The sequence below is a fragment of the Schistocerca cancellata genome, chromosome 3, assembly GCF_023864275.1.
Source record: "Schistocerca cancellata isolate TAMUIC-IGC-003103 chromosome 3, iqSchCanc2.1, whole genome shotgun sequence".
Classification (NCBI taxonomy): domain Eukaryota; kingdom Metazoa; phylum Arthropoda; class Insecta; order Orthoptera; family Acrididae; genus Schistocerca; species Schistocerca cancellata.
In genome coordinates, this window is record NC_064628.1 from 212221281 (window position 1) to 212249023 (window position 27743).

A 27743-nucleotide genomic window follows, 5' to 3' on the forward strand; every position below is an offset into this window, starting at 1 on the left:
CTTGTCAACATACAACTGTCAAATGGAATCTTACCTCTTTTTTTTTTTTAGTTATGGATTGTGTTTGAATGTTAGTTGCCATTGCCTTCTTCTGACGTATTAACTACTTCGATATGAAAACTTAAGGATGAAAGTAACTTTCACATGATGTGTCACTGCCAAGTAACATAGCTCGATAAAACTTGGACTGTACATTGGAAGAACTGCTACAATACAGTACAGGTAGTAACTGAAAGAAATAAGCAGTGAGACTAAGAGAAATGACACTTTTTTTCCCAAGGTTACACCAAAGTCTCCATGGTTGATGATGGTCTTCTGGATGTTACAGATGGTTTTTAAAGGGGTGTGTGATCACTAGACCGCGGATTTTAGATAAAAACCTATTTTGTTCCTGAGTTCCTATTTGCATAAAAATTGGTACTTATGCGTTTCATGACTATTTACACTTAATAGCGTTAATTCTATAGGGCCTAAAAAAGCCTATTTCGACGTTAGTGCCTATTTTTGCCTATTTCGGCTTTGATATCCTAAAAAGTGCCTATTTCATCATATAAGACAGTGGCTCCAAGTTTTTCCACACTATACGACAGATAGAAAAAAACATTTTCTGCCCAGTGTGCAGCAAGGTGGCTAGTTGATATGCGCTCATGCTTCGTATTTGCCTAACACTTCAGTCTTTTTTTATATTTTATATTGCTATCCCTGTTAATACCAAATACTCTTTATAGGTGTTTTATTATTCATATGTAAAAAATAGATCACGGATCTTTAGGTTAAAACCTATTTTTTTTTTCTAAGCTCCAATTAGCATATAAGTTGGTACTTATGCGTTTCATGACTAACTAAGCTGAATACCGTTAGTTCTATAGGACCTAAAATTGCATATTTCGACGTTGATGCCTAATTTGCCTATTTCGGCACCAAAATCCTAAAAAGTACCTATTTCGTTAATCTGACATAGAGTTCTTGTGTTTTCAAAGATTAGAAAAAGAAAGTAAACTTAGGGCTTTACGTCTCGTCGAAGGCGAAGGTCGTTAGAGACTGTTTACATTTCCTTTGCTTGCCTTACTACCAACAGCACTTCGCACGGTTGAATGGTCATCCATCCAAGTACGCGCCGAGCGCGACAGTGCTTAACTTCGGTGAGCGAATGGGAACCGGTCAAAGATTTGATTTACACATTAGAATCGAACGTGGGAGTACTAAGTGTTGTATTTGAAAATATTTCGTTCGTAGGATTCTGGCCAGCTGTGTATTTTTGCATAGAAATGGTTTCATAGGCCTTAAGCTGAGCACGGATTAAAAAATCACAATGTTAATCGTATACGCCCTCTATAGCTAAATTACTGCCCTTCGCGCATTTTCTCGCTGCTTTCTACAGGCAGTCCTATCAAACTACTCTGTTTCGTGAAAGGTATTATACGTGAATTTTCCGGTTCGAAAAATAATTTGCCAGTAGTGAGATGTTTTCATCTGAAGCACCGGTAGATTCCATTTGCTTGTTCAGATGGGGTGGCCATCTGTCAGGTACCATATGTCCAGCAACGAGTTCTGTACTTCCCCTATCGCTCTCATGCACCGCAGTAAAAGGAAAAAAAGACTGGTCATCGTTCACTTTTTCCCAGCGAAAACAAATCAGTACATTGTGTAGCGACTGACGAGTTAAGTGTTACTGATGTTCTAAGTGCAAAATAAATTCTAGTTTCTGTGTGAGAATACTACGCCATGCCGAAAACAGCTAGTTCAAAGTCTACTCATATAATGCAGTGGCTGCAAGATTTTCCACTTTATACAACAGATGGGAAAATTATTTTCTGCCAAGCATGCAACAAGGGGGTTCGTTGATTTTTTTCTTAGACTTCTTATTTTCCTGTCACTTAGGATTCTTTTTTATCGCTATCCTTTAGTAATACGAAATACTCTTTATATGCAATTCTAAACTGCATTTCCCTTTTCTCTCGTATTAGGTTTCGAGTGTTAAGAAATCTCACTTAACTCAGCATGAAGATGGAATCGCACATAAAGCTAATGTTGAACGAAAGTCAAAATTGAAGCAAACTCTTTTAGCCAATAAATCTGGTGAATCCTCCGAAAAAACAAGTTCTGCAGTGATTTGTGTCATGCACTTGTAGCAGCAAACATCCCCTTTCGGAAACTAGATAACCCTATTTTCAGAGGTTTTCTTGAGAAGTACTGCCATCAGTCTATTCCTGCAGAGTCAGAATTATGTGGATTCAGCTTACAATGCTGCACGTTGCACAGAATCCGAGATGATGTTGGAGAATCTTGTATATGGATTTCTGTGGATGAAACTACTGACGGTCTTGGCCGTTACATTGCAAACCTGATGATTGACAAGCTAGATCCAGATGCTCCATCCAGGGCTCATTTGATTTACTCAAAACAGCTTGCAAAAACTAACCAACAAACAATAGTACAGTTTGTGAACAATGGACTTTAGGTGCTATATCCAAACGGAGTGGATGAGAATAAGGTGCTTCTGGCCATCCCTGATGCTGCTGCATATATAATAGCAGCGTTTCAACTATTAAAAGTATTCTACCCATTGATGCTGCACGTAACTTGTGTAGTGTATGGGATCAACCGCATATCAGACCAAGTAAGGCTACAATTTCCTAAAGTAAATAAAGTAATATCTATGGTGAAGAAAATTTTTGTTAAGGCACCATCAAGAATACAGGCATTCAAAGAACAGCTTCCAGATGTCCCATTGCCGCCAGAGCCTGTTGTCACCCGCTGGGGCACGTGGCTGTTAGCAGCAGAATGCTATAGTACGCATCTCTTAGCTGTCCAGAAGGTGGTTGAAAATATACTGGAGGATGCTGCATCCGTAACTGCAGCAATGGAGTTACTCAAAGATTCTTCTTTAAAACGGGACTTATCTTACATTAGGGCCCACTACACATTTATGGCAAGAATATTTTCACAATTAGAAGGCTCACGGAGACCTATCTATGACAATATTTCTTTGCTTGAGGTCAAAATGAAAATAATGAAGTGCCAGGTGAATTAGGGGAAAAAGTACAGGCAAAAATGCAAACGGTTTTGCAGAAGAACACTGGCCTGAAGGAGTTGTGTGCAGCTGCCGACATACTTAGTGGAAAATCCAGCACTCCTGACTGCAGCATTCCTGTCCAACCTGAATTACGCCCCTGTCACATCTGTTGATGTAGAATGTTCTTTTTCAGCGTATAAATGGATTCTGACAGACAAGCACCACAGTTTTTCACTAGAAAACCTAGAAAAGATTTTGGCTATTTATTGTGAAGCCAACTATGGTCAGAATATGCGAAACTACGAATGTATTAATTAAACTATTGCCACATCTTTTTTACGGAACTCAAAAATATTTGGAGTTATGTTCAACATTAATGTTGTAGATTGCTGTGCTCTGTAACTGTGTTAATATTCATTCTCCTTGTTTTAATGACTAATATGATGTTCATGCTGTCAACACTGTGTATTTTATTTTTATTTTCTCTGCATCATTTTTATTAGAGCCTATTTTAGGTTTTATATAGCCTAAATGAACTACTGAAGGAGCCTATTTTAGGTGCCTAAAACACACTTTTTTACGACCTGAAAATCCGTGGTCTGGTGATCACCACTGACAGCAGTGCCTGCTCTGCAACTTGCTCTCTTTCTGGCCACGAGATTGGTAAAGAGTACTTGTGGTAGGGTGTTCTATTCCTCCATATCATAGCCTATGACTGGTCATTGGTGCATGTGGACATAGTATAAACATCTCTCCAACATATCCCACATGTGTTTGATGGAATTTAAGTCTTGGGGGTAGGGGGGGGGGGGGGGCAGTCCATTCGCCAGGTATCCTCTCATTTCAAGACTGCATCCATCTGCACTGTTCGATGCAGTCGTTCATTGTCATCCATATTGCCTCTTTTCAAATAATGCATGTTGTAGAGTGCATTGATGGTCCAAGAGATGCTTGATCCATCAGAAGTGTTTCTGAGGGTTATAAATGGAATACTGGATTGCTGCAAATACCCCGCTACAAATGGACGTGAATCACAACCACATGTTAATGAACAGTAGAAGTGTATAATTAAGAGGAGTATTGTAATGAGATTTACTTTAACTTCTCTCAGGGAAGGATCAGTAGCATAAGTAATAGCATTAAGAGTGGTTCAGAGGGAGAGGAACAGAATGTAATAATGGAGGAAATAATTAAGGCAGAGACAAAAAGGCCGTTGGATAACTCTGGAAATACTCCGTCTTGGCAAAGAAAGAATGCTGTGGGTTGGATAGGAAGTGAGAAGTAAAGATTTCAGGGAAACGAAAATATCAAAGGCAAATATGCTGGATCAGAATGAATAAGAAGAGACTCAACAAAACAGAGAGGGATAGTTGTAGGAAACATTGAGAAGTTGCACATGAAGATTAAATTTGCACATGTGAGGTTATCTCATTTAAGGTTTGTACACTGGGAAAACCTGTTCCAAAGCATGACAAACGAACCAGAAAGAAGTGAAGTGCCATAAACAAGTGATTCATTAACGTGAAATTCAGCCGAGTGCACAATCGCCTGAGAGACAAGAAAAGGACGTTCAAATAATTTAAAACCAGAGATGGTACAATAGTCTGTATTAAAATTGAGTGAAAGTACAAACCCGCAATAGCTGTTTATTGTGTTTTCACTGTATGACAATCAGTTTCATACCCTGGAGGTATATCTTCAGGTCATATCAGCATGTAGAATAAAACTACATAAGTAAAAGCTCTAGTAGTTAACATAACCTACTAAACAAAGAAGACAATAAAGTGATGTACTCATGAAACTAATATTTCATGTGACACAAATTCCAAGGTACAAGTGACCATAAAAACGTGTCACTCTCTGGTAAAACCTTGGAAGCAATAAACAGCTGTTGTGAATTTGGACGTTCACTCAGTTTTAATATAGACTGTTTTACCATCTCTGATTTTAAATTGTTTGATTGCCCTTCACAATATCTTTTGAGTTGTAGAAATCAGTGGAAAGCTGTGGAATCATTAGACTGCTTGACTGGTTCTAAAGAAAAGTCATTTGGTTTGTTGGTTGGTTAGTGACATGTTAACATGGATATTTTGCATGATAGATCGTAATGATGTGGAACAAGTCATTTTATAATCACATTGCAAATTAATTTGTCAATATGGTTACACTTTGAACATTTTTGAGTTGTTTATTATTATTATTAATATTATTATTATAAAAAGAAATAAATATTACAGATGTGAGTTAGTAATTCCCACCCACCATCTTTTACACATATAGAAATGCTTCTGTGGAATAAAACTGGTCATCATATTTCCAAAAATGCTGCATCTTCATGCTGCTAAAGATGAAGGGATGAAAAAATGTGAAAATTTGGTTGTCAGTCAGTTTATTTTTAAACTAATGACTTGAATAATATACAGAAGTATGAAAACTAAAATAATGGGAACCAAGATTATTTTGGTTTCAGAAAAGGTAAAGCTGCAGTGAAACAATTCTGACTTTGCACTCAGGAGTGGAAGAGGAGTAAAGGAAAATCAGGACATAATCTTAGCGTTCATGGATGGAAAGAAAGTCTTTAATAATGTTAGGTGGATAAAGGTGTCTGAAAACTTGAGACAGTGAAGATGAATTATAGAAGAATATTTATTCTCTACTGTATGCATGTGAGACTATGAAAGTGGAAGATCAAGACACACACACATCTTTTCATGAGGGAGGCTTGTAGCTTGTTTCATCGGTGTTTCAAAGAAGCAATGGGGAAAGTTATACAAAATTTTGGAATAGGTACAAAAGTGCAAGATGATCAAGTACAAACACTAAGATTAACAAAGCACATAGCTATTCTGGCTGAAAGTAAGGGAAATTAAAAAAAACTGGTTGGTTCAGTTAACAGCATGTTTAGTTCCAAATATGGATTAAGCATAAGCAAAGTAAAGACGAAAGTAATGACAAATACTAGGAAGCAGAACAATGACTGTATTAATATTAATTATTGGAACAACTTGGGTAATTGTAAAAGTACTGAAAGAATTTTATCTATGAAGCATGATTATGCAGGACGTGTAAAACAAGGAAGATATTAACATTTGTATGGATAAAGAAATATTTTTTTCATGAAATTGACTTTATTGGTATGCAATAAAGACATGTAATTAACACTGTGAAGACTGGCTACTTAGAAGAATGTTGGGCCAAAAAAACTGGCCATTTGTACCATTATTTAAAGCGTTTCTGACATATGTGTAATTGACATAGCTTCAGGAGCAATTTACAAAATAAAAGACGACCAACCTTCAAGATGTATTTTTCATATTTGCTTTAGTTTCTTGATAAGTACACATTTTAAAGTAATGGTGGCAGAAAGTACAATTATCCTTCCAAAGAGAAACTGTGAGGAGAGTTACTGAGCAATTTCTCCCTTTGAACTTCTAAAATTTTATTGGCTCAGCCATTCGTGACAGCATCTGTTACGTTTGCTTTTTTTATATGTAATTCTAGAAGTTGACAACGGAAGGCAACACCTGTCAGCTACAGGAAGCACAAAGTCTGTACATTGTTCTCATATGAAATGAGTCCAGTTTCTGAGTGATACACACATTGAGAAAATTTCAGCCCAAGCTATACTCAGCTGCAATCTTGTGAACGCAGCATTGTGATCCAACCTATGCTTGAGCTTAGTGTCCAAAGTGTGAAGGAGGAGGAAGTTTCTGAAAGGGTTTGTCTGGAGCACAGCATTGAATGGAAGTTGGAAGTGAGATGTTGACCATGGGGTATATGGAAAGGAAGAAACAGAGAAAATTTGACATTTGATTATAAAATGTAGAAAAAGTAAGTGGACAGGTGATATATGAAGGAAAGTATGAAGAAAAACATTCCTGGAAAAGCATTATCAAGAGGAGGAACACATTAGTAATACATCTGCTACAATATCGAATGTTTGTAAACTTGGTGCTGGTAGGAGCAGTAGAGGGAGAAGTGTTGTAGGGAATGTGAAAAACAGATTGTGGAGGATGTTGGCAATACACTTATATACTGTTAGAGACAGAGAGAGAGAGAGAGAGAGAGAGAGAGAGAGAGCACACAAAAATCATTTTTCATGACAAATCTTAACACTTTGTGGCCTGTGACATAAGTAGGATGACATCAGCCCTTGTACTGCCCATTGGTCTAACAGTTGAGCTCACATGATCATGGCATGTGGTTTCACAGCATTCAGTTGTGGCCAGGTTGTGCTTGCCTGACATTTGGAACCCTAAATTTATGAGCCTGTGTTCCTTGCCCCCATATTTGGACAACTGGCAATGGAGAGATCATTGATGTGAATAACTACCCAGTGCCTTGGGTTTCTCACTGGGTACATGCCATGATGTGGCACCACAGTCATCCGGGCAAAAGAGGATGATCCTTGCTTTTAGGTAGATATGTGTAATGTGATTGCTCACAGGTATATGTAGAGTTGACAAGAATAATGCGAGATACTAGGAAACAAAGGTCAGTAAGAGCACTCTTAACTACAAATCCATAAAAGTGCTTCTACGGAGCATATACTGCCTCTCGTTGTTCTTGCTGTCCTTATGTAGAAGCACGTAATGGAGTTAGCCTTAAATAGTTGATTTTTATGTACAAGTAGTCCCAGAAGGAATGGTCAGTATTCAAGGACGTGACAGAATGATCATTCAAATGAACAACACACACACACACACACACACACACACACACACACACACACTCCACTCTTGTTGCAATAAAAAATAATTTCAGGCAGCTTGTATAATGTTTTTCTTTTGCATTTGTCATTTGTGAACACTGACCACAGGAATTTGTCTCTTCTTCGCCATCAGTATGTCAGACACTTGTGAAGAAATGAGAAACAAGTTTTCCTATGGGGGTTACAGATGTACTCATTTTTCTCTTGCAAGTCTTTATACAAGCAAAACGATGTTAGTGTGTAAAAAACAGTAATGTGGATAGCATAATTACATATAAAGTTGCAATTTATTTTTAATATTGAGTAAAAGATACACCATTGCGCTATATGGTTACTTTATTTAAAACAAACAACTGGTTTTGTAATGTTAGTTACACCATCAAGTGAAGTCAGTTACAGATTGAGACTGGAGAACAATTGATATTAAACTTCTCCGCTTCCTAGAATATCACTCCATGCCAAAAATCATGTTGCAACCCACAACAGATTAATGTAGAAGGGGGACTAATAACTGGAACCACGTACTAGTTGATCAGATGAGTGGAGTACAGGGCAGCACTGTGGCTGCCCAAAATGTTTTGATAGAAATGCTTAATCGTGAGATGTAATGACATGTTTTGGTTCAATTATTGTACCTTTTGAAGTGTATCAAGATACTAGATGGGATCAGTCACAAACTTGAAATTTAAGTCTTTTTTTCTGTTACTCATGAATTCCTCATTCTTCATTCATAACTTTTTCCCATTTTCTTTTTTGAATCTAAGCTGCTTTCAAATGTCAATTATATTGTCTAATAAGTCACTGTTTCAGAATCATGTGATCCAAAAAGAACGAGCGGTGCCCTTAGAGATGTGTTGAATACCAGTTGGCCACAAGTAAAAGATTGTGCTTTCTTTGATATACAGTGAGTACTCTTTCATACTTAAATTAAAATAAAAAAGCCTTTTGTAATCTTTAGGCTATAAAATGTGAGATTATGTGTTTTGTGTATATCTTTATTTTTATTTAAGCTGTTGGTAGTCATGTACTGTAGTATCTTTATTTGCCTTTAAAATGTAATCATCCATAATTTTATGAAACTTTTAAATAAGTTGCTGAACAGTTGTAATGCCCCATTGTGAAATGTAGGCAGACTGAACGTTTGTCAGAATATGTACTAGAAATTTTCTTAATGTATATTTATTTTAGTTATAATGAACTATTATATACATGCATGATATATTTATTGAGTTTTAGAGGCAGAGTATAAAAATGTGTGAATAAAAAAATAGACAACATCTTTTAGTATTCCATATTTGTCAGCCACAGGAAAAGAAATAATTAAGGACAACAGATGGTGTCTATACTTCGTGGCATAGCATCTGAAAGAAAAGTCTCCATACACAGAATTTTACCAAAAAGCTTTGTTGTTTGAAGAAAATATGGTTTCACAATACTAAACTCAAGTACTGAACAAAGTTTGTGATGACCTCTATATAAAATGATGAGCTTGTAATATACACGTAATGAAATTTCTGAAAAATGCTAGAATGAAAAGACAGAAAACTTAAAAAAAGAAAACATTATGACAGTAATGTAATCACAAGCCCAAGAAAGTAATTGCCATTGAAGAAACCTTTGATTCACTTATTACTTTGTGAGCATATATCATCAAACCAGCCGGCCGCGGTGGTCTCGCGGTTCTAGGCGTTCAGTCCGGAACCGCGTGACGGCTACGGTCGCAGGTTCGAATCCTGCCTCGGGCATGGATGTGTGTGATGTCCTTAGGTTAGTTAGGTTTAAGTAGTTCTAAGTTCTAGGGGACTGATGACCACAGCTGTTACCGTATTTACTCGAATCTAAGCCGCACTCGAATCTAAGCCGCACCTGAAAAATTAGACTCGAAATAAAGGAAAAAAAATTCCCGAATCTAAGCCGCACCTGAAATTTGAGACTCGAAATTCAAGGGGAGAGAAAAGTTTTAAGCCGCACCTCCAAATCGAAACAAAGTTGGTCCATTGTAATATGAGACACAATTTAGGTCGAATGAATGACGATACAGCTACAGTAGTTGAGTTCGAGTCGTAAGCTTAGCAGTTAAGCTTTACCACGTAGCCATTGCTATGCGTCAGGCGCTCCGTCCGTATTTATACGGGTACCCTTCCTTTTTCACGTGCTTCGTCTGGTTTGAGTCGATTGCTTATTTTGCTTTGATCTGATAAGTGTCGTTTTCTTTGTTATAGGTGTTTGCGTCACTCTAAGCTGAAAATGCATTACTGCATTGTGTCATGCATTTACAGCCTGTTGCGGCTCGCGGCATGGCTTGCTTTTGTGCGCGCTACCGCCGCGTACAAAAAAAGGAATCGTCTCATTAGCGAAACAATGGCAAGAGACTGCTATTTGTTGTTACTTACACTGCTGCTTTCTTTGATAATGATCAACAAGAATCAAATAATAGACTGCGTATGATAGAACATGTTCTGAACGAGAGTTAGGCGAAAAATTTTCCCCGTTTGAAAATCGTTGCGGCCGCTTCTTTATTACATCAAATTCTGCACAGAAATTAGAGTCATCTTAGATTTAAAAATCTAGTCACTTGCCGTGCTTCATTTCTGGCTGTATCACTATTAGGCGTAAGAATAATACGAATATAAACATGACACGATACGTATATTCTTCCGCGTTTGCTGTTGTCTCACTCTAGTTTCGTAGTTTATTAGGCAGATAGGATTTAAATGAGATAGCAGCAAACACGAAAGAATACATGGCAAAATGTTTATATTCGTATTATTCTTATGGTGAAGAAAATACTGTATGTAATTCAAATTTCATCAGGTTCCTATTAGCAACCATCTCTTCTCACAGATAGGAAAAAATTCAGAACATAGAGTTGGCCATATTGACAATCATCCCAAACAGTCTTGCCAGTCAGATTTTCGTAGTACACTGAAATTGTGCTACATTCGAAGATGAACAATACGGAATTTGTATTTACTTCGTTGGATTATGTATGAAAATGCAGTGAACGAAACTCGCGGCGGGGAAAAAAAGCTCGTCTTCCACTTTTTTTTTTTAATTTATTTACTGACGCAGAGGTTTTGGCGCCAATATTTATCTTTGTGCCTACAAAGCATGCCTGCTTAGCGCTACATATATTCGACGGCAGAAGTTAGTTGTGGCGGCACGTACCAACATTTTTCATAACTTACGCCTCCTTTGCACTCGATTCTAAGCCGCAGATGGTATTTTGGATTACGAAAACCGGAAAAAAAAGTGCGGCTTAGATTCGAGTAAATACGGTAAGTCCCATAGTGCTCAGAGCCATTTTGAACCATCAAACCTATTACTGTTGCTTCTTGTGCCAGTAGTACAACCACACTACTTGCTTCCATATAACTTCCTCAGTTGCTCTAGCATTCATGTAACACAGGGCTGATTGTGTCTTGTATTTGGAAAAAGATGGAAGTGTGGAGACAATTAGTGTGTGGCTTGCATATCCTGTTCTGAAGTGAACAACATTTGCAAATCATGAAAGTCAGCCATTTTCTCGACCTTTCACTTCATAGTAAAGAATTCTGTGCCAGAAGCTATTTTGTGTGCTCAGACACAGATAAGTGACATGAACAGAAATCTGCTCCTTTAGACCACATCTGCCTCCATGCTGTATATCAGCAAATCAGTTGTACACAGTACTGGAAACGTCAACAAACTGCTCGCCACATGAGAGCAAAGAGTAACAAAAAAAATTTTTTTGAACAGATTGCCAAAATGTTGAATAGCTCTGATATTCCTTTTGAAGGAAGACCTTAAGGGAAGTGGTTCTACATCCCCACAAATCTTTGAGACCAATATTATATGTGAAAGCTTTGCTTTTCTTGTAGCAACACTATGTTCATTAATTTAAACCAATAACTTTTCCTATTTGTGTGTTCACGCTACTTAACAGTGACTTTGCTGTTGGCTGACTACATCACTGTCCTGCACTCTGACTATTCGCTGTCATTGGTTGGCGAGATCAAGTGACTTGAGGTGTGACTGGCTTACAAAACCGCATCGCAATCTCAATTTCAATGCTTCGGAAAGTAACAGGAGGTGTTTGGTGGAATTTGCATTTATACTTTCGTAATATGAAAATATGCAGCATACATGTTGCTGCACATCAAATATCTTTCCTAAACATGTTTTTTTCCCCCTTGGTTTCATTTTCCAAAGTGCCAAGAAATTCTACACCGGTGTATAAAACCATAGCCATTCAAAGGACTGATAACTTTTACAGTTCCGAGGGAAAGTATGCTGTCACTTAACAAAGAGAAAGTGCATTTTCACATGGGGGAAAATGGATTTTTAACCGGGAAAACCAGGAATCTTTTCCCTTGTCCCTATAAACATTCTGTTATGTAAATTAATATAAAATGAACTAGCGTTTTGATAGGTGGTGATTTTGTGTTAACTTTATATTACGCATACTTATTTATTGTTTATATGTGTCACAGTAAGTAAATGTGTCAAAGTATGTAAATAAATTGACAGAACTTTACTGACTTACAGAATTTCTTTTATTTAAAAAGCACACACTGCTTTTTTTTTTTTAGATCCTCCATAAAAGACCCTGACAGAAAAGTGGGGAACCAAACCATTAATCTACAATGCATACCTTTCTAAAAACGATGTAAAAACATCTTTTGTAAATCATTATAGTCTTTTCAGACTTGACATGTGTCTTGTACAGCATACCCACCGATCTGTACATGGTATGTAATGAGACTATTAAACCATATTTCACATTTCACTCCTCATTCTGCTTTCGTCACCCAAAACTTTGACATTCGAACAAGTTCACCCTTTTTTGTGCTGAAAGAGAGACGGCAATGATGGAAAGAAGAGGAGACAGTACCAGTGGGTGAGAAAGAGAGAAGACAGTGATGGTGGGAGAGAGGAAGTAGCAGTGAAAGAGAAAGAGACATGAATGAAAACAATAGCAATGGAAGCCAAAGACAGAGGAGATAGTGAGAGTCAGTGAGAGTCAGTGTCAGTGTCAGTAAACAGGAGAGAGAGATGGATAGAGATAGTAGCAGTGGAAGCAGAAGACAGAGGAGACAGTGTAAATGAAAAATACAGATGAATAGTGGCTGTACATAGGCTTGGGAGTTCTGAACACCTACACTCCCCCCCCCCCCCCCCCAACCCCCTCTCCCCACCCTACCCCTTCCACACCAGCTAACTTTAACATGAGTAGTCCACTTCCCCCCATCGCCTATACCCACATGCTAAAGTTTCGCAATATAGAGGTCAAAATCCCAAGAAAATCATTCCAAAGGACATATGGAGAGGAGATGATGGTGGTTCAGGAGAAAGATGGCAGCATGTAAATGAGCAGGAAAGAGACAGTGGCAATTTGAGAGGAAAAAAGGGGCAAAGACAATAGCAGTGGGTCATAGAGGCAGTGGAAGTAGCAGAGAAGAAGACAGTGGTAAGGAAGAGCAAGAGAAAGGAATGAAGACAGCAACAATGGGAGAAATAGACAGAAGAAAGTGCCAGTGGGAGAAAAAGGAGACAGTGATAGAGAGGCATAGTGGCAGTCACTGTGAGAGGTCAGAGTGTTATGGCTTCATTATGAAGAGAGACTGGGCAAAAAGATTTAGAACGTTCTGTGTTAAAAGTGTGTCCAGATGCCAAAATTTTTGGTGAGGAAGGTGGAATGAGGACTGAGACGACTGGTTGCCCATTTTTCTGTCAGATTCTTTTAAAGAGGAGCACATTCATCGTTTTTGTGCTCTGACAGGAGCATTTTTCAGTTTGCTACATTTGTTCTTAGAAATTGTAACCCTATTCTTGGACTTACCTTCTACAAATGTTGCTTTCCTTGGCTGGCACAGATTATGTAGAAATCCAAATCTTGGGTGCAGTCCTCCTTATGTTCCACTACCACAGATTTCATTTTTGTTTTAAACACGTGTGGCATTTGTGCTCTTTTATAGCTTCTTTTACTGCCCAATACCATTTAACCTACATTCACTTTGCCACAGCCACATGTCAGTTCACAGACTCCTGTGATCTGGAGGTGACCAGGTGCATCTGTATTGTGTTAGAAAAAAAAACTTCTATTTTATCCTGACTGAAAAATAAGATCTCTATACCATTTTTCCAAAGAATTTTGGTTATGAGGTCAGTAATGCTAGAAACTGTCAGTAAGATAACAAAGTGAGAAAAGTGCTTCTTTGTCATCCTTCTTAGCTTTAGTAATAACATTTGAAAGCCCTGTCTTGGACCAACCATTGTAGCTGCTGGTCTTCAATATCTCCTTTCCAAGTTGTTGTTGTCACAGATGCAGAATGCCTATGCAGACAGTGTGTTGAGCACTACTTGCTTCTGGGCTCATTAGTGATGCGAAGTGGCATCTAAATACCTATCTGTGTTTGTATGCATGCTATCCACATTGTGCCCTAAGTATTGTCAGATCTCCTGTAAGCCAACACATTTAAGTATGGGAGACCTATCTCACTATATCCAAGATGTAGATGACTCTGGTATAAATCTCATTTAAGTAAGTGTGGAATCTATAAAGTTAACATTTTAGTGCAGTGTTCCACTGGTTCCTTAACGTAGTATCAGGAGGTGAAGTAAAATCTGATTGGGAGTTAAGACTTCCAGTTATTCAGTGTTGCTCACCTTAACATTTCAGCCCACCTGCCAACCTCTTCTGATAGAATTTCGTATCTTGAAGTGCTGTAGTTACTGCTGGAAATGAAGTGTACAAATCCAGTGTCTAGTTTCTCAAAATAAATATGATGCTTCTGTTAAACAATGTGTCATATATTGCACTCTTGTTTACCGTAACCATTCAATGCAAAAGTACTTCAGCATTCAGCACAACACAATTATGTTGATATGAACTAAGTCTAAAATCGGCCTGTCTTATGTAACAGATTCCAACTGAGCAAATGTAGAACAAATTTTCTCTTGTACCTGTCTTGTCATAAGCATCATCACAGCCACTCTTTCTCTATGGCACACACTATATCTCCAAGGCAGAATCCAATAACACAGAATTAACTACGTGACTTTTAGATGTAGTGAACATGGTACAATGTTTATCGTCATCCTGGCTTGCAGATGTGCTGTGTCCACCCATTCCATGATACATGCCCATAAATAAGACATACATCCAAACAGTAGTTTATCTAATTCATTATAAAAATGAACTTTTTATAGTGGCAATCATTATTTGTCAGTTTGAAAATGCTTGTGCAGCACATCACATCACCAATGTGATGTGTTATACTACAGATTCCTCCCCTTAGGCAAATGATGTCGTCACTACTGTTAAACGTTAACCAAACAGTTAATATTCAAAGTTAATAACTAGTTTTCACCTTTTCGTTAGAAATGTCAGTAATTTGTATATATTTGATGCATAATCAGTTCTGCAATGCATTTCATTTGTAAGAAAAATACTGATTCCTGTTTATTACTTGCTGACTGCCCCCACAATGAATTATAAACTAGTAATTGTAGGCACATATTTACCTTAATATCATTATGATTAAGTTTCTAATCATTTCTACCACGCAATCATTCTTTTACTATGTATGTGGGACCCCTGATAACAAATATTTATGTTCATTAAACAGTTTTTTTACAATATATCATAGTTTTCTCTTGTGCACCATTCATCACCAGGACCTGCAGTCCAATAGCCATTTAGTCAAATCATCCATTTTTCATCAAATCAAGTACATTTATTCCAGAACTCAGGCTTTTCTAGCCTTGCTCATAAAACTTTCCATGGACTAAATTGCTTAAACCTCCCCTTAGAAAATTCTTACAAACCCAGCCATATTACTTATCTTCTCCAATTAAAAAAAAAAAAAATTAAAATGAATATGAGAGACTGTAAAATTCACAGAGCTATACTGGGATATTGCCCTGCATAGTTGTTACAGGGAACAGCACATTCATTGTTACCAATGCAGTTTCCTCATCAAATGGCTTCAGCATTCATAAACTGCCACCAAACCAGAGGAGTTACATGTTTTGAGCAGTTAACAAACATTTATTGTCTGGCGTTCTGTAGTTAGTTACCTATCTTTTTCAAACGTGGATAATAGCAAACAAAACTTAATCACTTGCATGTCATCTTTAAATTAGAGTATGGAACAGATTAACAGATTCGGGTAAATCCTTCTATTTTGCTACTTTGGAGGGACCTCTAAACTAATGGTATCAACTTGTGTAGTAATTGTCAAGATTCACCTCTTTCTGCTGAAAAACTACCCTCAAACAATCTTTTAATGTTCCACAATGGCAGTGTCCATATTTATGTATCATCCCTTTTCTCTCAGGTGTAGGCCATCCTTTTCTTCTATGTCCACCTGTCCCTACCAGTACATCACACATACATACAGAATAGGGTTCACTATCCTGTTGATAGCATTTACAACTCTATTTTCTTCTTTTACGCATATGTATTGAGGGAACCTATTCATACCTGGTTTTTAATCTGTTTTGTTTACTGAATATGTTTTACTTTTCTGTACATAATGAGTCACTACTTCTCTGTACATAATGAGTCACTACTGTAAATCTGAATGCCCTTCTATTGTGTAGTTCAACAATTGTACCTGTATGTTAGCCTGTCGTGTCTACACTTCATAGCTAATGGTATATCTACCTTGATACCCCTGTCAAATGAGGGACCTAGCATCCAGCTCCATCTAGAATAAATAACTCATCTAGTACTAAAATGTAGACTTTCACGGCCGGAAATATCATGTCCATTATAATTATCTGGGCTGTTATGTCGTGGTCGGTTGATGAATTTTGTCTCAATTCCCAACGTTTTGTCTCAGACTGCGGGAGACATCTTCAAGGGGGTCCGTAGGTCGACGGAAGGTCCAGCGGGTGTAGTGGGTGCGTTGGACCTTCCGTCGACCTTGAAGATGTCTCCCGCAGTCTGAGACGAAACGTTGGGAATTGAGACAAAATTCATCAACCGACCACAGCATAACAGCCCGGATAATTATAATGGACATAACTCATCTAGGTTATGCAGTCTGGTTAATTTCTATTGTGTGCCACATAGTGGTGTAGAACTGTTGTAGTTGTAAAGAGATATTTCTTATGACACACATCTTTTGATCACATCTACATGTATTATAGAGGCCTTTCTCTTTTCCACTCATAGGGTCTACTAAGAAAGGACCTTTTGGGTGTGCAATCCCCATAATTTTGTATGGATCTTCATAACAGTGGAAAAACTTGCTAATTTCTTTCTTTAATTGTGAAGTATGATGGAAGACTGTCACTAGCACCATTGCCATTGAGTTTAAAATTAGGGATGCTTGCTTTTAAATTACATTCTTGCACTCAACATTGTGCACATCTAATCAATTCCTTTCTATCTTTTCTTGTAATTTTCTTGTTGATACTTCATATATTTCAGGGCAACAAAAAATTTTTAAGAATGGTTTTTACTGAACTTTTTATTCAACACTTATACTGGGAAAAGCCCACTTAATAAATAAGGTAATACATTAAGATTAATTTGAATCTCTGGAACCTCAGGGGCTCAGCATCCATTTGGTTTCTTGAGCTGAAGACTGGTGAGCACCACCTATCCCCTGTTACCATAAGCTCGGGGCACACTTCAGTGACTACTGTACAGCGTGGCAGTGGAGTACTGCGTGCCATAGGAAACGGGCATCTCCGCCTAACCTCTCGGGTTACGAGAATGGTAAAAACTCTATAAAAAACGTCTCTATCTCAAGGTGTGCGGCATGCCAATGAAATGCGTGGCTGTTAAGGGTGGAACAGTTATTAGTGGGCAACCCCTGAGGAACCTGTCACTTCTCAGTTGTACTAGGTTTACTCATGCCCCTGGGGGGGGGGGGGGGGGGGGGATCTGTTTAAGTAGACCCTTATTTCCCTAGCTGCTCATGAGGCTGAGATGGAACCCTCGAAATCATCTTCTCATCCAAGTATGTTGGGTGTACTGCCTGGGAATACTCACAACCATTCATCTGAAAGAGTGAGGAGGCTTGCCCTCCTTATAATCAGAATCAGCTGAATTTCAGTAACAGAGCACAAGGAGTCAGAAATTAAAATGTGTTTCTGGTGATCAAGAGGAGGGAGGGGATGTTCTATATCCATAAAGATTTAGGGGGACTTACTGGCATCTTAAAGTCTGTTAAACAACTGCATAGTGGTTCTGTGTTGGTCAAAACTAACGAGTCAAAGCAAGTGGAACTTCTGAAGAAATCACACAAATTGGATGATTTTATATTGTTGTTGAGTTGCACACCTCTTTCAACTCAATCAAGAGTGTGGTCACGTGCTGTGATATCATGGACATGGACATAGCAGAGATGAAACAAGATTGGGCATCACAAGGAATAGTGGATGTGGATCAACAAATGTGAAAGAATAATGGATAAATTGAGAAGACAGCCACTTCCATTGCCACCTTTCATTCTCCAAAGCTGTCTGAAGATATTGTGGCAGGGTTCCTCCAACTTACAGTTAGGTCTTAAATGCTTAACCCTATGCAATGCTATAATTGCTAGTATATTGGCCATACAGCAATCAGTTATGGAGGTGAAGTTACTTGTGGGAAGTGTTGAAAAGTAATCCATGACACTGAGACTGACTGCCCATCTCTGGTGATCTGTATCAATTGCTGTGGGAGCCACTCAGTCTGGAGATGAGACTGTCCTGTTTTTACTGAGGAATGCAAAATTCAGGAAATAAAAGCGACCAAGTGGATCCCCTATGCTGATGCCAAAAATGAATAAGGTAGAAAAACCTTCAGTCTTTGCCACCTTGTATGCTTCCATAGTACAGAAATCTTTTCCCAAGGTGGATGCTTTGATGGAGGCAACGTCCAGCATACCACTATCCACCACAAGCACCTGTGCATGCCAAAGCAAAGTGAATAAAGACATAGCATTCCAAGGAGCTATGAAAGAGTCCAGCAACAGTTCTGCAGTGAGTGTCAAGAAGACACATGAAAAGCAGAACATTCCCTTTCCTCATCATCCTTAAAGGGAACGGGAGCAGGTAAAGGGTCACAACATTCATATCAAAAGCTGTCCCTGATGCCTTCAGACATCATTCTGGCACGTCTGACTGATGAGGAGGACATCATAGAGTTAGAGGCCTCATCACCAGACCCAGGCAGCCTCTCCAATCCCCCATGCTCTACAAGTGCCTCATCTTCCCGGTGCAAAGATAGTGTTAAATTAAAACCACACCACTGAAATATCTCCCATACTACAGTGGAACATGAATGGTTTCAGGACTCAGGTGGAGGAACCCCCATACTTGTGTGTACAAGGTACACATTTTAAAGACATCGAACCCCTTTGCTACAGGTCTAAACTTTCCACTGTAGTGACGACCTGACAAGGGGAAGAGCCTAGGGAGGCTTTCATGTGTTTGTCAGTAATGCTCACCAGTGCTCTGCTCTCCTTCTGGCTACTGACCTGCAAGTACTTACACTGAAATTCATGCGTGTTGGAGGATCACTTTTTGCTCACTGTATTTACCTTTTACCTTCAGAAGATGCAGTGGACTCCGAGGCTCTCACAGGTCTTATGGAACAACTCCTCCAAACATTTCTCATACTGGGTGACTTCAATGCACATAATGTATTATGGGGCAGACACTTGACTTGCCCTCCGGGTCACATTTTGGTTGGTTGGTAGATTTGGGGGGAGGGGACCAAACAGTGAGGTCATTAATTAAGGAAGGATGGGGAAGGAAGATGGCCGTGCCCTCTCATAGGAACCAGCCTAATATTTGTTTGAAGTGATTTAGGGAAATCACAGAATACCTAAATCAGGATGGGATGATGCTGGTTTGAACTGTTGTACTCCCAAATGTGAGTCCAGTGTGCTAGCCACTGCACCACCTTGATTGGTCCACATTTTGGAAAGCCTCATGATGTCTCACAAACTGTGCATCCTCAAAACAGGTTCCCTCACTCATTTCTGTGCTGTTGCTAGGTCATTCTCAGCCATCAACCTCTCTGCATCCCACTCTACTTTCATCTACAAGATGGATCATTAGCTGCTTGGGAGCCATCAAAATGAATGGTTAGCAGGTCTAGCTGGATGTAGTTCAGCCAGCTATCTGTGTTAGAAAACCGTGACAGTATCCAGGAATGGGTGGACCACATCATACGAGTGATTCATCATGCTGCTGACTTGCCTATCCAAAGTCCTCAGGTCATCTTAGGAGGTATCCTGTTCTTTGATTGACCAGTGAGTGCCGTTCAACAATCTGGGACATGCATGCAGCTCTTCGAGTTTAATACTGCACAACAGCTGACAACCACACTACAGGACTCGTGATGCTGCACCCAGTCACGGTGTCCGCCGCTCGTGGTCTCGCGGTAGCGTTCTCGCTTCCCGAGCACGGGGTCCCGGGTTCGATTCCCGGCGGGGTCAGGGATTTTCACCTGCCTCGAGATGACTGGGTATTTGTGTTGTCCTCATCATTTCATCATCATCCAGGAAAGTGGCAAAATTGGACTGAGCAAAGGTTGGGACATTGTACGGGCGCTGATAACCACGCAGTTGAGCGCCCCACAAACCAAACATCATCATCATCACCCAGTCACGGCCAAATCCGGTACTACATGCTTCCACATTTGCCACCAGTGTCAAAGGAAAGCCTCCTTGAATGTTTTAATTTTATATTGCAGACAGGCAACTTTTCCAGCTCGTGGAGAGAGGCAGTTCTGATACCTCTTTTCAAATCAGGAAAGGACTGCATATGTCCCAGTAGTTACCGGAGTATCACTGTAATGAGCTGTGTAGGAAAGATGCTATTAACTATCGCCTGGTTTGGTTGTTAGAGACTGGGCAATTCCTTAGCCACACTCAGTGAGGGTTCTGGAGATTTCCGTCCATTGTCGACACCCTGACCCTGCTAGTGGCAGTTATTCAGCAGGCTTTCCTACATGAACATCACTGTCTCGGCATATTTTTCGATATCAGTAAGGCACTACTTAGAAAAACAGTATTCTTATGCAGCTCCCTTGATGGGGCTTTCATGGCCACCTCCCATTTTCATGTGGTCATTCCTGTCTAACCGGGTTTTTAGGTCTCGAGTTTGGTGACATGCTATCAGATCATTCTGAGCAGGAGAAAGGTGTTCCTCAGGGTTGTGTTTCATGTGTTACCCTCTTGTGCCATATCCATAAACTGTATCATGCCTGTGGTAAGGAGTCCTGTAAAGTGTTCCTTATTTGTGGACAATATTGCTATTTCTGTTCCTCCTCCAGTGTTGCAGCTGAGTGAGGTTGCACAGCGGTTAGCACGTTGGACTTACACTTGAGGAGACGATGGTTCGAACCTGCATCTGGCAATCCAGATTTAGATTTTCTGTGGTTTCCCTAAATCACTTCAGACCATTGCCAGGATGGTTCCTTTGAAAGGGCATGGCTGATTTCCTTCTCCATCCCTGACACAGTCTGAGCTTGTGCTCAATCTCTAATGACTTCGATGTTGATGGTACATTAAACCCAATCTTCCTTCCTTCCTTTTCCAGTTTTGCTATAGCAAACTGTCAGTTGCAACAACTTACAGTGTGGAGGTTAGAGGAGTGGACTGCGAAGTCGGTTTTTCAGTTTTCTGCAAATAAGTGTGTGTATGTGTTCATTTTAATCATTCTTATCATATTTTTAATTTACATGAATTGCATATGTGAAACACCATTCTATATTTTAAAGACCCAGTGAGGTTTCTGGTCCTAATTTTTTTACTCCAAATTATCGTGGTTACACACCTGAGAGATCTGAAAGCCAGTTTGCTGCTGGACTATGGATGCACAGTGTGTGGGTCAGGGAGGCCCTCTTAACTGAAGATTATTGATGCTATCCATCTTGAGGGAATTAGGCTTGCCACATGCTTACAGGACCAGCCCCATACCCAGTCTCTGTGCTTAGGCTGTGAAACCACGACTCACCATCTGGTGGCAGCTCCTCATGGTATGTCAGGCATGTAAGTTCCTTGCAGCTCCGACTTCACGTGTATACCATAGTTGCTCATCCACCTCTGGAAGCCTTTTCTCTGACTGTCTACAGGCAAAAATGTAGTTTGGGATCCACAAGCAGTGTGTGCTGGAGTCACTTGGTGTGGTGCAAGTACAACACCAAATCCTAGGTTTTAACCATCTGCCACCCTGGTTACTGCAAAAGCCCAGAGTAATTTTAGATTTGGTGCAGTACAGGAGAGGGTGCACTCCTGCAATGTTTTAATACTTACTTAATACTTTAATACTTATTTAAGGACTTTTAACTGAGCACCACTCCTTTACAGTTGCCTTTATGGATGGGTCAAAAGAGAGGACTCGATTGGTTGCTCTGTTGTTTTTCCTGGATTGTGTCCTCAAGGTCCAACTGCCTCAAAACTTTACTACCTTTGACACCAAATTAAATGCAATATTGTGGCTGCTGGAGCAGATGAGATGAGATGAGATTCAAATACTGAGGTCCTTGTCTGTTCCAATTCTCTGAGTGCCCTTCGTTCTCTGCAACAATTGTCCCAGCTCATGTAGTAGCCCAAAATATCTAGAATGCCTTCCTCCAGTTACAACATCTGGGGAAGGAAATGTCTTTCTGCTGGGTGCCAGGGCACATAGGTATTGCAGGGAATGAAAGGGCAGATGTAGCAGCCATAGAGGCGTGTCGTGAGGCTGAGCTAGTTAGGTGTGCCATAACCCTACATCCTGTCGCCTCGCTATTGAGATATCAATGGGAGGATGAGTGGCTGGAAGTGGCAGAAATTAAGCTCCATCTAGTAAAACTGACAACATGGCAGTAGCATACCCCCTTTCAGCCACTTCAACAGGACAAGATCTTTCTTACTCGTCTTTGCATACGCCACAGCCCTTTGATGCATGGCTTCTTGCTTCAGTGAGAGGACCGTCCAATGTGTGGTGCACAGATCACTGTGTGCCACATTTCATTAGACTGTTTTATTTTCTGACCAGCTGTCAACAGCAGATTTGACGACAGATCTGCGCTCTCTTTAAAGTAATGTTCAAATGAATGTGGTGAGATTTTTAAGGTTTTGTGATTTGTGCAATATGTTTCCAAAAATTTTAGGGAGATGTTTTCAATGTGTTAACACGGTGACTGGCTCACCCAAATTTTTTGTAAGTGGTCAGCCAGTCACCTTTTTGTGTGCCTCTATTTTAGTTCATTCTGTTGTTTTATTTCTGTTTTAATTCCAGGTATAGTACTTTTCACCCTTTCTCCATTGTCTTAAGGCTTGTGAGATAGAGTCATTGTGTGGTAAATGAGAGTGATATGGGAGTGCATGCGTGAGTGTCATTTTATAGGTTTCCTCCTCACTGTGTTAACATTTTTGTAATTTTATCCACATTCTTTTCTTTTAATATGCATAAAGATTCTAAGAACCTAGCTGTTGGGTGACCGTAAGCTCTAAAACACACACACAACTTGGTCATTTCCTTTTGCATCTACATTTCATCTATCTTCTTGGAAATACTTTCGTTTTCCACTCTCTGTAAGAGCCCATATAATCTTAGCCTTGATGTTTCTATCCTGCTGTCCAAGGATTCCTCTTTCACTCTTTCCCTTAACCTTTCATTCCTCATCTTCTCTCTCATTATTATACCAATTATACTTCTGAGGAACTTCATTTCACATGCCTGCATTCTGCTTGCTTCTCTTTTCTTCATTAACTGTGATTCAGGTGCATAGGTCAGTATTGGGATGTAGTAGCTTCCACATATCTCTCCTTTGCTCTTTTGTGGTACACCTTTGTCCCAAACCAGGCTCCTAATACTTCACAAGAGTGTTTCCGTCTGTCTGCCACATTCACTGATCTCTTTCTCGTTTCTTCCATTTTCCTCTATCAGACTTCCCAAGTGCTTGACACTCTCCACCTTCTTCAGTTGCTCACTACCAATCCTTATTCCACTAGTTGGTCTATCTTCTTTCTTTCTAGTTGTGACCATGATTGCACATTTGTTTACATTAAATTTCATTCCATACTGTCTCACAGTTTCTTGCAGCTGTTCCTGAATCTACTGCTTGTTGTCTGTTTTTCCACTCCTTTCTTTTCTAGTGCTTCCCAGACCTTTCTTCTACAGACACTACCAAATGCCTTTTCTGTATCAAGAAATGCCATCACCAGGTCTTCCCCAGATTCATAGTTAAGCTCATGAAGCTGCCTCACTGCAAATACGAGGTCAACCATTGACCTCACAAGTCTGAAGCCATGCTGTTCCACTCTGTTTGTTCTCAACTCGTATTTGGATTCTGCTTTCCAGGATCTTTTCATATTCCTTGGCATAGTGTGGTATCAATGTGACTCTCTTGTAGTTCTACAGTCCTTCCTACATCACCACCCTCATAATACAGTCACTGTTTCCCAACTTCCCTTGCTGACTTCAACGTTTCAACACTTACTTCGTCCATATCTGGTGCATTTCCTCCTTTCATCTTGTCCATTGCCATTTCCATTTCTTTCCATGTCAGGTCCTTTTCTCCCCCAGAGTTTACTTCCACCTCCTGTAGTCTATTGTCATCATCTCCAAGTCCATTTAGATTTAGCAAATGCTCAAAGTACTCCTCCCACACTATCTTCTGTGTCTCTTTGTTATTAATCTCATTCTCCTTTTTATTTATCATTGCTGCATCCTCTCTCAGACCTCTCCTATTACTTTTGTCCACTCTATGCAGTACATTCTTAATTCCTCTGTTATCTTCCTCCATCATGTTTGTCCATTCTTCCATCCACTTTCTTCTCTCCTCAGCCCCTGTCTTATTTGCCTCTTTCTTCTTTTTCTTACACTCCTGTCTTGTTAATTCGGACCTCTCTCAGAACTACCATCTGAAGACCTTGTTCTTACTTCCCCACTACTCCTTGGCTCTCTCAGTCCTTCAAGGTGTCTCATTCCTTCATTTTCTACCACTTGCTCTTCTGCATACATCTACTGCAGCTTCTAATGTAACACTTCTAAAATATATCCATTCCTCTTCTCCTGCCCTCCCCCCCCCCCCCTCCAAAATCATTTGGTAACCTTTTCCTTATAATCTTCTGGTTTTCTTCCTTGACTTCCTTTTTCTTCAGTTTCCATACTTTAATTCTCCCTTCATGGTTCTCAGTCTTCTTCCATTCTGCAATGTTACTTATAATATGTTTTGATTGCAAAATATTTATTCACATGACTGGTTTTGGTTCCTCTAGAACCATCTTCAGATCTGCAAATTTCGGTTACAGGAGTAACCTGCCCACACTCAGCAACCTTCACATGCTGCGTCACAATGTGACGTGCTGAGTGTGGACGGGTTACTCCTGTAACTGAAATTTGCAGATCTGAAGATGGTTCTAGAGGAACCAAAACCGGTCATGTGAATAAATATTTTTAATCAAGATGGATTATAAGTAACATTGCATAAAAAAATGATTGCGGTATCCCTGCAGACATTATGTCTGTTTTTGCAAAATTCTTCCATTCTTTCATTATTCTCATGCTCATTGTCAGTAGCTGGTGGTGGTGGTCACTATCTAATGCCTGTTACGGTGAGGTGATGCAGTGGTTAGCACACTGGACTCATATTTGGGAGGACAATGGTTCAAACCTGCATCAATCATCCTGTTGTAGGTTTTCAGTGACTTCCGTAAATCACTTTAGGCAAATGCTGGGATGGATCCTTTGAAAGGGCACAGCCAGCTTCCTTCTCCATCCTTCCTTACTCCAATGGGACCGATGACCTCGCTGTTTGGTCCCCTCCCCTGAATCGCCCACTCCTCCATTACAGTCATCTTTGTTTCCCAATCATAGAGCATGTAATACACCAAAGATTTCTGCGCTAGCTTCCTGTTGTACCACTTTTTGTGGTTCTCTTTCTTCTGAAACCATGAATTACCTATCACTACATCATTTGTCTCTCAGAATTACAGCAATCTTTTGCTTCTTCATTTCTGTTTCCCCATTCTTCTGCTCCCAGTACATTTTCATACCCTTGTCTTTCACTCCCTACATGTGCATTCAAGTCTCCCATCACTATTACCCTTTTCCCATTCAACTGCTTTTATAGTTCTTCCTCAAAGTCCACTTGGTGTATGTACATCTGAACCATGTCTGTACCTCTTCTTTTAGACCATTCCTCATAACAGTGCCCACTCCCTTTTGTCTTCCTTCTACGTTTTCACTCCTATATAGTCTGTAACCTTTCTTCAGTTTCCATCTTGTCTCTCCCATGCCTAAAATATGTAGCTTTCGCCTTTCCATCATACCCACTATCTTCTCTATCTTTCCTGTCAGTGTTCCAATGTTAAAAGTTCCAATTCGTAGTCTGTTTGTCCTGGTGCGTCATTGTATTTTAGATCCATCCTTTCGGAGGCTAGTTTCCTTGTTGATAGCTGGTTGTTAATCCACTGTTGGCTAGCAAGGCCTATCATAGCTTCACAGAGCCTCGTTGATCACCACTTTTTGGAGTTCCTTTAGGTCATCCCCTACTTTGTAGTGTTACCCACATGCCTTAACTTGGATGAGAGGTAGGTCTTCTGAGAGACTCACAATAAAAATAAAAACTATAGTAAGCTTAGGTACATCCACTTATATTCCACCTCCCCTGACAAAGACTGTGCTCAAGGCTTAAATCTTCATTAGGATACTCATTACGGTTTAAGTAGCTTTCTAAGCTAAGTTTCTGAGCTTGTTATACTTAAGTACACTCCCATGGATATGAAAATGTTTCCTTAAAATCATTAAATGAGTTTGTTACTTCGAAATCTTCCGTCATTAGGGCACTAATAGCTTCTCCTGTTCCTTCCTCAACCTGTCTATTTGTGCCATGGTTTCATCGCTTAAATTATGTCTGTCCTCAGAGATTCCTTTCGTGGTTTTAGTTAAGTCATCCCAAATTTTCCATAGTTCACTCTGTTCTATCTGTTTCCACCTTAGAGTGAGGTGTGTCTACATATGATTCACTCCTTTCTTCTGCTTTATGACTATTTAGATGACCTCCAAACTAGTAGGTGTTGAGCTTGAAACAGTGGGTACATCGTAATCTTTGCTTCGATTCAACACTCTCTACTTGCTTGTGTGCCTAAGATGTGATTGTGTATTATATTAAACTCCTGCTCAGTTAATTATTTCAATTGTTAGAAGTGCTGTTTTACACTTCGTAAGTTGCACATTCACTTCATTTTGAAGTAAATCATACTGTGTCAATATTTCTGAATTTATCTCCTCTGGTAAGGTTGGAAGTATCGTATGTTACTACAGTATGCTATTTTGTATTTTTTGCTCTTCCTTACATGATTCATTGATATGCTGTGTGGATTTTTGTTGTTGTTATTTCATTCTATAATTCGATTTTAGTATTCTTTAGTGGCAAGCTTGTTTGTTCGGGTGTTGTGTTAGATTGTCCAAGTGTCATGTTTGTTGTTGTTATATTAACAGTTATCTCCTATAGGTCATTACTTAAATGTGTGCTAAATTTTCTAAACCAAGCTGGGACGTCTGTATTCATTTTTCTTGTCACATGTTTAATTGGCCTCAGCCTAACATTGTAACCACTCTAGTTATGCATTTGTAGCACATCCACTAACTGTGGTTGAAAAACCACTTTGACTTTCTTCACAATATAAACACAACAGAAAAAAATATAATTGGAAACTATTCAACTCAGATTTTATACAGATCACCAGGCTCTTGCCAAACATAAATGCCGATGGGAAACTGGATTGATGTGTAAGTTGTGCTGTTTCACCAAAAATGGGTACAGTGCATTGTTGATGCTGCCGCTGTTGCATAGCGATGAGCTGCAGCTGGAGTCCTTGACTGCTGTTCTAGGCTGGTCATGGGATTATTGCAATTGAAGCCCCTTCGTACTCATAGTTGAAATTTTCTGATTCATGGGCTAGTTATTTTCTTCTCCATCATAATTGTAGTCAAAGGATTCAATAATTGTTCATTGACTACCCAAACGTCATCAGAATTATTGACTTGCAGTGCTAGCATTGGATTTTGCACTGCAGCGTAATCTTGGCT

General features: G+C 39.5%; 1 protein-coding gene across 1 annotated transcript in view; it reads left to right on the forward strand.

The window, feature by feature from the left end:
- Positions 1 to 27743, forward strand: part of LOC126174840 (uncharacterized) — a 94406-nt gene that overhangs the window by 41204 nt on the left and 25459 nt on the right. The window contains exon 3 of the mRNA XM_049921223.1: positions 8538 to 8631. Coding sequence (XP_049777180.1) covers positions 8538 to 8631 — 94 coding nt within the window. The remainder of the gene's footprint in view (positions 1 to 8537; positions 8632 to 27743) is intronic.